The 12,963-nt window shown below is 36.6% G+C and overlaps 1 protein-coding gene across 1 annotated transcript; it reads left to right on the top strand.

Moving 5' to 3' along the window:
* The first annotated feature begins 5,163 nt into the window (after window positions 1-5,163).
* Window positions 5,164-12,916, top strand: LOC117210043 (phosphatidylinositol 4-kinase beta). Its single transcript, XM_033452632.1, has 12 exons — window positions 5,164-5,300; window positions 6,787-7,030; window positions 7,781-8,733; window positions 8,965-9,082; window positions 9,208-9,342; window positions 9,436-9,599; window positions 9,711-9,841; window positions 9,995-10,225; window positions 10,317-10,631; window positions 10,714-11,090; window positions 11,171-11,643; window positions 11,716-12,916. The coding sequence occupies exons 2-12, from the start codon at window positions 6,849-6,851 to the stop codon at window positions 11,901-11,903; spliced, it is 3,267 nt and encodes a 1,088-aa protein (XP_033308523.1). The 5' UTR covers window positions 5,164-5,300; window positions 6,787-6,848; the 3' UTR covers window positions 11,904-12,916.
* The last annotated feature ends 47 nt before the right edge of the window (window positions 12,917-12,963 follow it).

The raw sequence follows: 12,963 nt of genomic DNA on the forward strand, positions 1-12,963 counted from the left end.
TGTACATTCGCAAATGCTGTCGGTCAGCAGTTACGAAGTGACATATGCCGGGCAATTAATTGAATAAAAGCGAAGTCTGATGCCTCTTGATACTCCGCGTTCTTCGCGTGATTGCTTGAGAGTATCAACGACCTGGAATTCGCGTGAATTGAAGTTAAATGATAAAGCCTTTTCTAGGACACTCTTTGTTAAGTAAACTTGTCACTATCCACAATTTTATGTTCGTTTCAAAAAGTGTTTCTTTATCTTTGCAAATGAGATTTAGATTATAGAAAAAACATTATTTCGTGATGTTATTTTTGTATAAAGTATCATTAGGTTGTTTAATATTTATCGCGTATATGACCATATTTATAATCGAGTCTAAGTGCAGGTTAACGTAAAATACTTGAATATACTTTGAAGGCCGTCTTTGGCGGACGTCACTCCACTTCATTCATTCCTTTTTTTACTCGTACTATTTCGTTTACTACTTTGGTGACTTTATATTTTCATCACGTCCTTTGTATTTTCATCACGACTTCAATTGTCCTTGTTCTACAATACCAATAACGTTCAGAGTTTACATAGTACTCGTGCGCAACTTTATCGTGTAAGAAGATTATCTTTTGCCCCTTTTTTTAATTTCAATTCTTTGTTTGTAGTTCGTTTCCCCCGATAAAAAATTCATTTTCGCGATCGTCGGGCAGGTATGCCCCTGAAAAAAACAGATCCAGTTCATCTATTTGTCTACTAGTTTCCTAAAAATGCGTAGCACCAAGCTCGACCTTCTCCCCTAAACGCTTTTAGCTCAGCAGTGAACATCTGCACCTACATCATGTAGCCAACCCTCCAACCGAAAATAGAAACTATTATGATGGAGCATCTGTACTGAAAGTAGAACGAAGAGGAGAAATCTTAACGAAATATGGGATCATGTATATGTCTCTTTGCCAGAATAAAGAGAACTTGGACAAATTGCCTAAGACACGTGTGTACATAAAATTGAACTGTTTAGAATTTTGAGAAAATAACTTGCGATCGTGAAAAAAGAAGCGCCGTAGCAAATAACGATTTGCTGTTGTACGTAAAATGCGTCAAATCAAATGCGCCAGTGATACATCTCGAAGCAGGAAGGACGAGCAGCAACACATCTACAAGTCATTCACGTACAGGCTTTATCAGTAAGGTTAATCGTACCGTGCGGAAGAATGCTCACGATAAGAACCGAAGGAAAAAATGTGTATATATGTATGTGCATCAAGGACTGCGTATGTAAAAAGAATGCCAGTATAATCGGTACATAATCGGCGCTAATACAACTGGAAAACCGATGATTCACTGAGAACTCGCAGTTACATAAAGAAATAATAGCGAGGAAATTACTGGGCTTTTTGAAAATAACCGCAGTTAGCGGGCTACGAACGAATCCACGAAAACCTATATCTCTGATTTGCGACGTATTATGTAATACGGCAAATACACGCGCATGCGAAATTCACAAGACAAACAATATCAGAATATTTTATAGGAGTTTGTTCAGAAGCTTTGTTGTTCGAATTTGAGTAATTCGAGAGAAGTGTCTGGAATAAGAAAGCTTCTGAATCCAATTGGCGTTGTAACAGAAGGTCAAGGCTGTGTTGAAACGATGCGACATAGGTTTAGCGAGCCGTCGCGACTGCTGTCTTTCCACTTCTCATGTTATACTTAAAATTCAACACCCTCAGATAACCAACTGTTTGACAAACGTGTTCGTGCAACCTGGAAAAAGAAATGCTGATACATTGATCGTTCCTGTAGATCGTACCTTTTTAATTCATGCTTTTGAATTCTTATACCAAAGGTCAATCAGTTGAGACGCCGGTGTTTGAAATTCTACGTTTCCGACTGTTTAATATCCAGTCCATTAACATCCGCGATGTATGCATGTATTTGCATGTATACATAGTTACAATGTATTACATATTATGATGTTTTACGTCGAGAGGATAATTCTTTTATAAGGTTTTCATACCATGCAAACGTGTCTTTCTTTCACATGTTATGTGTACAAAGTCTTCTACATATATTTAAAAAAAAGCCTATGCATATATTGACAAATGTAACGAGTGCACGCGAGCATGTGATTATGAGCACCGCTGCTAAGGTGACTACGTCTGATCATTGGGTGTGGGTATATACCGTATGCCGCATGGCATAGCCCTATACGCTCGGACGTACGATGTACGACATTAGGAGAAGCTAGAAGAGGGGTAAGGGAAGTTCAAGTTGGTCTCTGTCCTGTAGCTGCAACGTTGGTGTTTGAATATCCCGTTTCCAACAGTTTGCAGTATGCAACCAGTGGAGTTTGATCGAGGAATGTTCCCAATCTAAATGTACCTAACCTGATTGGAGAACTTACATAGCGGAAAGTTAGACGATCATAGATAGTTTTTTAAAAATCGTAATCGCAAATATAGCTTTTATTAATCTGCCGCTTTTCCACGTTTTCCGGTCAGTCGTTGGTACATCGAATAGGTCAAGAATTATTGACATGGTGAATTTGAAAAGCATAGGAAGATGCAAAATGCCGTACGGTTAGCGGTTCTGTTTACATTAGCAAATCGTACGAAGCGTCCAATCGTGCTGCTTAACGATTACTTCGCTTCCAGTGACTAATTCTTCGAGGAAGACCTGCAGGTGCAAATGGACGAAGCTTCAGCGGAACTCTCGGCTATTTTTCTGCTTACTTGATTGATCGTTCTGTGGTTGCTCGTAGTCGTTACAGGCACTTAGATTTTCCATATTATACAAAGGAAAGACTAAAATTCAAACTATGAATAGTAACTAATCATAGAAGAAATGAGAAAAAAACCTGTACACGTAGTTACTACGTGATAAATCATAATATAGTAAAATTCTCTTGCAGTGTTTATGGGCTCGACGCCAGCATCTCACATAAAGTTGCTGCCAGTACTAACAATAAACGAATAATTTTCGTTTCCTTAGAAATAAACATATTCTTCCTCCCGTTTCGTCAGTGAATTACAGAAACCATAATTATTTCCATTCCTTCTTTTCTTGTAATTAGTTCATGTTTGTCTTATATTCGGAGAATCGCATATTGAACTCTACATAGAGTTTATAATGTAGATAGAGCATACATTTTATTTCTTTGGGTTAGGAGTAAACGGGAAAAGCATCTGCCGCAACTCGGTATGTGGGTATTTCGTAACGCCTAATGAAGATGAGTACATCTTATTGCTGAACTGCGAATTAAAATAATACGCGGCAAATTGGATGAATGATACTCGGTGAAAACTAGTGAAAAGTGAAATCATCTTGCGCCTCAAGTAGCCTAGCTTGACGATTGTCAAACAATCGATGACAGTTAGACGTATGTATTACTCTTCACTTTTATGTACGGTTAGAAAGCGTATAAAATTACAGGAAGCATCGACTATTCGCTTTTACTGTAAAGATTCGCGGATATTCGCTTCGTTGTAAAAATACGTAGGTGTAAAGAAGAAGATTATACATTTTATTATAATAAAAAATTAATAATCGCGTATAGAGTTCATGATATAAAGTTCATTTACATTTACGATAAAAGATATAATTATGAGAGATTGTACATACTAGCGTTATAGAATGTTAATTTTGCTCGTGTAACATAATGTTCTTTTGGTCGCATACATATTTGAAATAAAACACGATTATTGTTACACAAACAAGCAAATTAATGGCCAAATGATATAAATAATTATCGCGATATAAGATAAATGTGTATGGCCTTTGCATCTTTGTCATTGCGCGTGTAAAAAGAACAGCGTCTGTGTCTCATAGGTAATTTAAATGGAAGATTTAATGCTTGTTTATATACATACGTTGGTATGCAGATACATCTGGAGCGCGAATTCCTAATGTTTCCGATGCCGGTCTCCAGCTTAGTACATAGAGTACGGCTGCACTTACGGTTGTACGACCTTTCCTATTCCAGCTCTCAACCCGCCACTGCCAACCTAAACCTAGTCGTTCACTAAACCCCATGTAAAACATAATAAACGTCATCGATAGCTTATTATTCAACTATTAACGAATCTTTATTTCTAATTGTCCGGAACATAGATAATTATTTACGTATGGGTATTCTTTGACAACGATCCAAGCAAAACAATTTGAAATTCATTTAATTATCGTAGAATTTGTACGTATTTGTTATTTCGATCTGATATTTTTGATACGGGAAACTCATACAACATTATTATCATAATTGCAAGTGCGTCGATGTAAATAGAAACATACTGATATTGTCAGACTGGCTACAGTATCAACAAAATACACATACACAGCATTCATAACTGTATACGTGCACATGTGCGTTCAGGGGCGAATAGGTTCGAAACTTTGAGATCTCTTGATCACTTTCGTTTACATTCATTCGAAATATAATATTATTTCAAATAATTAAGAGGGGTGGAGATTTGTAACATCTATAACCGATTTGTACTGAAAAATTGGTTATATAGATAGATTTAATTTTTCATAACTATAATTTTACTTGAAGTCTTACTCTTTATCTCTTGCAAATCACGATCCAATTTCTTTTGTAACAAAGAAAGATAGTATTGTGTCATATAAAATTACTAAAGATACTTAAAAATTGTAGAAATAAACTCAGATTGTATTCAATTTCAAACAATGATAATTAGGTTTATAGCAGTTATTATCAAGTATAGGGTTCTCTCATATCGTGAGCCGTTACTGCACAATGGCCACCTGGACTTTGCATCTCTTTCGTTGGCAGCAGTGTGCAGAGTAGTATTCAGTGCGTCGTCGTGCGAAAAGTAGTCGAGTTTGGCGAGGTCGCCTTTTGCGTTGGCACGGAGATTCGGTTCGTGCATGTTTTTGGTTGCAGTCCGGAACCCGAAAAAAAACCCGCGTACAGTATTCGTCTCTGTGCCTGTTGCAATTCGCTAGGATAAAAACGAAAGTGATGAAGTGTGATTCTGTGCGCGAACATATAGGGCGTAGCCACGCATTGTGCAAAATCGGCTGAAAACGAATGACGACAAGGCGGTGCGTGACAGTCTGAGTCTGCCATTGGAAAGGATATCTTGTTGTCTTTTTCGCACTTAGTGGCATTTTGCGTACTCGCGGGGTTCGCTGCATCATCGTCATCCTTTCTTTTTCCTCTTTCTCTTTCTCCTACCATTTTCTCTAGCTCCTTGTTCCGTATACTATTCAATCGTAGTTTATTATACGCGCTACACAGACAAAATTGAAGACGTCCACGCATGGTGCAGTCCCAATCGCAGCACAGTTCTGAATTCAAGTACGAGGTAAGTTGTATTGACATTCCATTTATTATCCTTCGACACTGTATCGTTCTACATAAAAGAATGAGGATTAGTAGGTACAATTGATTGAATCGTGTAGGGATACGAATAAGGGAGAGATACAATATCTATGGGGGTGTGGATCTAACGGGTGTCAATATTGAGGCAGTGGTTGGTTTCTATGCTTCTGGCACACCCATCGCTGCACCACTGCTGGCTAGCGAGTGAATACGAACCGAGCGGAAGGACGAGTCCCTGAGTAAAAGAGGGAGAGTAAAAAGCCGGCATACCGCAGCTTATACTTCGCTCTATTTTCCTCCTTATTGAATTATTCCTCTCCCAGGGATTTCACTCGGCTGGTCTCCTTACCGATTAATCTCGCGGGAAAGAAACCTGGTTTCGTATGATTTCAATTTGCGATAAATACAAAATTGTTCACGCATAGAAAGCAATCTTTAAACACAATCTTCGTTTCGATGTTATTTCTTCTTACGTTGTTAAAAAAGAATACTTTCGTCTTTTTTGAAACGCGAAACGGAAAAAGGAAAGACGACGGAAAAATAAATGGAAATATATCGTAGGTACGTAAGAAGTGTACGTACGGAGTAGGGAGCAAAATTCTGACGTACGCTTTGTTCCGAGTGGTATTCGACTTTCTCGTACCTAGCACGAGTTTCACGCTCCTGTCACGGTGCCGCCTTGCGTGGTTGATCGTCGTTCTGCATTTCTAAAAGATGACTCTTTTTATTTTTTCTTCTTTTTTCATGAAATTTCAGATTCATTGCGTTTACGATGAAATCATCGAAAACATATGTTTGCCGTTGGATTTTCGTCACAAAACACACAGTTATTAATTTATAGGCAAGATTACAAGCTTTACAGTTTCGAGGCAATGTCGTTTATAGCAGAGGTAATAAACAAGTCACGGAATCTTAGATATCAAGATATATATACATATATATATAGTGAAGTTATACAATTTCATTCTTTCTACGAATAAAACCTAAATGAAAAGACAAGATACAATCGTAAGACGATCACAACTAGTACGATTGACTTTTTAAATGCGAGTGTTTAAACGATATATTATTGTTTACCTCCTCTCTTGTCTATTTTATATACAATCAATTTTTCCATTATACACGGCAATCGATACATTATTCATTAACTGATCCATCAATTACGCATTTTAATCTCTATCTAAGATATGAATTTCTTTATCGTATTTTGCTTTATATTCATCGTCCTTAACACCTGCGCTCCGACTCGAACCATACGATGATTTTAATTTATTATCGTTAAATAATGAACATGAAAAATGATATGTAATCTCCGATTGTATATCACAAAAATTATATCTATTATCTCTCATCAGTCGATTGTTTAGTAATTCCCATCAATTAATTCGCGTACGTTTTGTATATAAATATTTTCCTAATATGAAAGAATTCGCCTCAACGATTCGTTGTATGTATATCATTCTCCGTAGGTGGACGATCAACATGAACAGCAGATGACTGTTAGCCGAGCTGATGCTCGTTCAACTTTAATATGAGTGAAGTAGTGGCTGTAACACCTAGTGGTGGATCGACACGCCAGGAAAGCGTGGCACACATCAAAAGACATAAATTAGCCAACTGTAATGTTCCTCTTGTGCACGGACGATCAAATCCGCCGATCAACACCCGTAATAGGCTGACCACGCATCAACGAAATCACAGTTTGGACTTTAGGTATGTAAATGAAAGCAGCCATCTAAGTATGTTGCATATGTTTCCGGAGAATATTTATAGTTCTGATAACGTGATTCTTTGGCTTCGGTTATCTACATACATAGACCATCCTCGTGTTTATAAATGTATGGAGTCGTACATAATTAATGCAAATATTGTATAAATTTCAGTACATACATTAAAAAGTTCGTCTATCGATAATCGTAGAATTTAACTATACCTAATGATGTTGATTACTAATAAACTTTAATGTTTTAATATCTTTATATCAGTATAAGAGTACATTAAATTGCTTTAAAATTGCTTTACGCGAGTTTTAGATATTGGTTTGTCTATGTAATTATAGTAGCTACAAAAAGTATTTGGACATACATATCCTTATCTTCTAACGAAACGTTTTTCTTATCAGGTTCTACATTACATTTTCACAATATCGAATCTTTGTAGTCGTACAAAATCCACCAGAGTGCTACTAAACGATACGAGATTTAATATACGTACTTGGACGTAATTACTTAGCATTATTATTGTTATTATTTAATATTTATTATACTTAATCCTCGCCTATCAGCGTAATTAATTAGTATTTAAATGCTATAATAAATTCAATGGTGTATAAATACTTTCTGTAGCCACCGTATATAACCGATAGAATTGCGATTTGGGTCGCTAGGAGCTTTACGATTAAACCCGGCTGATCGCCGCGCGTCGATTCGAAAATTCATTTGACTGCATACACTGTGTTTGCAGGTCAATGGGTATTTTATTGCCGCCAGTACCACAGGCGAACGCGACCACGCTGACGCATCATCATAGAAATCGAAGTCTTGACTCCGCGCTGCAGCGTATCCCGGAAGTGGACGTGACACCGAGTCCAGAATGCGAGACAACGCCGGCCCCCGTAGCTAAAACGGCCGCGGTACCGGCGTGCAAAGCGCGCAGCCGGGAACGCGAGGATTTAGCCAGCCTCGGATCCGACGATTCGGGTATACTTTGCGGTTCCGATAGCGGTTCCAGCGACGCAACGAACGCTGCCACCAGAGAGTCGAGCGTCGACCACCTGCATAGTCGTGAGAGCCTCGATTCCTCGTTATCCCAGCCAGGTGACATGGATAGCGTGGATGCAGTGGATGCGATGGACGGCGAAGAAACTAGTACTCCAGCCTCAGTCTCAGTGTCGGTGTCGGTGCCAGTGTCACCTGTGGAACTGGTGCACTTGAGTGAACCTTCTTTGAAAAAGGGTGGTGATTGTAGTAGTAGTGGTAGTGAGCCGCATAAACACGAGAACACGAGCAGTGGTGATCATGGTTCGCAGGAACCGCGCTCCAGTAACGTCTGTACGGTCAAAGAACTCGAGGGTCATGAGTACGCGCACGACGAACAACGACGCACCACCGATATGGGTGTGACGGTTGACACGCGAGACTTCCAAAATTCCATGGAAGTCTCGCCAGTGAACGATAAACAGAGTGAACTGGCCGGCGCAGCTATGACTTTGTGTTGCGGGACCGCTGTGCAATCCGAAACTAGCGAGGCAGCTGTGAAAAAGCAGACTGGTGTCGTTTGCCGGAGGCAAGAGACGGTACAGCCGAAACCATCCGAAGGTTGTTTGCTCAGACTGTTCGAAAGCCAGATTTTCGACATGTCCATGGCGATCTCTTATCTTTTCAATTCTAAGGAGCCTGGCGTTCAGAGTTACCTTGGTAAGCATCGATGCCAGTTTTATATGCGTTAATTTCATGTAACTAATTCGATTTATTATTTCGTATTATCAAGGTTGGTTTCAGTATTCCATTGATGTGGAGATAAATTGAGTAGTCCACAATATTTAAAAATATTTGTTTTTAATAATAGTAAATAGTAGTTTAGTATTAGTAGTAGCAGCAAAAGTGTTTGTTCTGTAAATGATGAAATACATGTACAAAATTTTCTAGGCAACAAGATGTTTAGTTTCCCAGATAATGATGTGGACTTCTACTTGCCACAGTTAGTTGTGATGTATATACAACTTCATGATGTTACAGAAGTTCTTTATCCATATCTTGTCCATAGGTAGGTATATTTTGATATAAAAGAAGATAATTTATAAAGAAGTTAATTTTGGTATAAAAGAAGATAATAGATTGAAAAATTTCTATAAATAATGTTTAAATTATTGTACTTTATTTATTTATTAGGTGTAGACAGTCGGCTGATTTTTCGTTAAAATGTGCCTGGCTATTAGATGCATACAGTTCTGACGCTCATTTGCCATCCAAAAAGAAATCTCATGGGACCAAATTAAAAAATCTTATTCTCTCAGATGAACTCAGGTAGCAAACAAATAATAAAAAGAAATACGAAGATATGTTATGAATAATATAAAATCACATCTTTTATACTTATTTTTTGGCATGAAATATTAGGCCAAAAGGAAATGAGAATAAAAAACGTATAACTGGATTACAAGCTCCCGCACCGCCAGCACTGACTCCGATGCAAAGCATTACATCACCTAATAAAAAGACACACCAAAGATCTCAATCTGATGCCACTGGATTATTTCAAACTTTACGTCGTAGCCATTCCGGTATGTGAATTATGCAAATTAATGTTCTATTTTATTGCGAAATAGTAAAAATAGAAGTAGCAAATTTTATGTGATGACAAATTTCACCACATACTTGCAATTTATTTTAAGGTACAATAAATAAAGTAAGTCTTGGGGACCTGAGCTCTGGTCGAGCATTTGATAATGGTTGTACCTGTTTTTATTCCTGCCAAGGTGTGGTAAATGATTTACGAGGACAAAAGACCGACTGTTTTTGCAATGTAATTGGATGATTTATGAAATATTTAGATCTTTTTTATTTTCATAGACCTTTATATATATATTTTTTATATGTATTATACTTTATCTTTATATATATAATATTTGGATCTTATTTATGCAAACTTAATTAAAGTATAACTTCATATTTGTAGGCGCCACGTCTTGCTCCAGAACTTGAATTTATACAAGCATTAATATCTATTGGTAAACTACTTGGAACTATTCCAACAAAGGAAAGTAAAACTGTTCAATTAATAGCGGAGCTTAATACTCTCAATTTGAATCTTCCTGCAAGGGTGTGGCTTCCTTTGCACAGTTCAATACCGCATCATATCGTACGAGTGCCACCACAATACGCTGCTGTCCTTAATAGCAAGGATAAGGTGAAGAATTTCGAAAATCTAAATATTTGTTCAAATCGTAACTATTGATTTCTTTTTATGAATGTATATTAACATGTCTTAAAACACGTAGGCACCATACATAATTTATGTTGAAGTGTTAGAAGTAGAAGATATTTACACATCACCTGTACCGACAAAAATAGTGGGATGTTCATTGAGGCATACTAAATCTGAAGAAAATTTGACTGGAGGCGAACAGTCTAATGTAATGGGTTCATCAAACATATCCACATCAGAAACGCAACAAAACATGCCACCAATTAGACAAACTCCGGTTAAAAATATTTCTCCATATTCGGTTAGAAGTACGGAAGTTGCATTTAATTTTCCTGATGATGATCCTAACGATTGTTGGAGTCAAGAAGATGATGAAATCACGCAACAGGTATTTGTTATTATCATAATTTTTTTATTCCTCTTCCAATTTAAAAAACATAAATTTTCAATAATTTTATTCTTCCATACAGTATTTACAACTTCGAAAGCCAAAAGATAGAGATACGATATCTCAATTAAGTCAAGAATCATCTGATAGTAAAGAACCAATATTTGTACCTGGTGATATAAAGAGGCGGTTAAGTGAAATGGCTGCTACGCCTAGTGCAACGTTTAATCATGATCCGGAAGATCCATCGGCGGCTGTTTTAAAAGAACCATGGGAACTAAAACAACGTCGCATAAGATCTTCCAGTCCATATGGCCATTTGGCATCTTGGAGGCTCCTTGCTGTTATCGTAAAATGTGGCGATGATCTTCGGCAAGAACTCCTTGCTTCACAGTTACTCTCAATGTTACAAAAAATTTGGCAAGATGAGCAGGTGCCTCTTTGGGTGCGGCCATACAAGTATGAACGACTTTATTATCGCGTATATTTTAACATCTTATTATAGAACAATTTGTTAAATATGAAATTTGATCTTGCAGAATTTTGTGCTTATCAAATGATAGTGGCTTAATCGAGCCAATTTTAAATACTGTATCACTTCACCAGGTGAAAAAGCAGTGCCAATTAACGCTAAACCAATATTTTGAACGAGAATTTGGTCCATCTTCGTCAGATACATTTATTATCGCGCAAAGAAACTTTATTCAAAGTTGTGCGGCGTATTGTCTTGTCTGTTATCTCATTCAGGTTAAAGATCGCCATAACGGAAATATTTTACTTCATAGTGATGGACACTTAATACATATAGATTTTGGATTTATTCTTTCGACTTCGCCAAGAAACTTAGGATTTGAGACTAGTCCGTTCAAACTAACTCCAGAATTTGTGGAAGTGATGGGCGGAAGCCAATCTAAACAATTCCAAGAATTCAAAACTTTAATTCTACAAGGATTAATCGCAGCACGGAAGCATATGGAAAAAATTGTAAATCTAGTGGAAATAATGTTATCAGGTAAAATTTTATGCATGAAGTTTAATGTAATAGTTCAACAACTATTTATTTACTTATTATTTCCTATTATAGGATCGCAACTCCCATGTTTCCGTAGTGGCGGAGCAGCAACGGTTCAAGGACTGAAAAACAGATTCCATCTTACATTAACGGAAGATCAATTACGTCGGCATGTGGAGGATTTAGTCGAAGCCAGTATCCATTCGTGGTCTACTAAGTTATATGATCGATATCAATATTTCGCAAATGGCACCCTTTAATAATAATATCAATTTCTACCCATATGGCAAGGATAATGATTTTTACAAGAATGCGAAAAAAAATTTAAGTTAGTACTTCTTATGTGGTACTTCTTCCAGAAATGTTTAAACTTTATAGCATTCCTTATGCACAAATTATCTTTGAAGCTAATTGTTCGATTACATACAAGTATGATCGATAAATGGGAAATGCTATTTAAAAAAAAAATAGATTTATTCCAAATATATGTAGAATAAGCTAATTTCAGTAGATTAATTTTACTTGCTCTTGAATTATTCCTAAGTTTCTTAAAAAATACCATAATAATTACCTTTCATAGAAATTTGTACAAATATCGCGTTTATTAATAATTAAGAATAATTTGTGAAAAAATATTGTTTACAAAAGTTTTATGCATTATACCTGTAAAAAAGATGGCAAATGAAACAGGGAATAATTTATGAAATTTTAATTGTTATGTTAAGTAATGTTAGATATGTATAATTGGTTTTGTTATATACATTAAAATGACTATGTATGCCTTATTGGCAACTACAAGTTAACTATCGTCGGTGCAGATTTTGTGACGTTGACTGAATGCTGGACTGTTAGATCGTTATAGCCTATAACAGCGTAATTTGTTAAAGGTGCCTTATTTGTAGAAAATGGCGGGACGATCAAATCCGAACACAGTGAAGTGACTACGTGCGTTGATCTACTGACAAAACTGATCTATTATAAAAAGGACAATCTATAGTTTGTACATAAATACATTGCGTGAAATTTTGTCGAATTCCTTTCGTAGTTAATTTTCGGCAATAAGTAATCCCACCACGATGATGTGAAGGAATTATAGGATGTTTAAGATTCTTGCGGAGTCGCCGAGTGAAAGAAGCATGTACACAAGCTCAGATATTAGCAGGAGACGAATACTCAAAATATTTCCTACTTCATAGATTACTACTACTATAAATACATTTATTTGTAATGATATGCTAAGGATAACTATATAGTAAAAGTTAAGGATCACATTTGAAAGTTTTTACATGTTCTTATTACACACATACATTAATAGTGATA

Source organism: Bombus bifarius, unplaced genomic scaffold (assembly GCF_011952205.1).
Source record: "Bombus bifarius isolate JDL3187 unplaced genomic scaffold, Bbif_JDL3187 scf7180000008199, whole genome shotgun sequence".
NCBI lineage: Eukaryota > Metazoa > Arthropoda > Insecta > Hymenoptera > Apidae > Bombus > Bombus bifarius.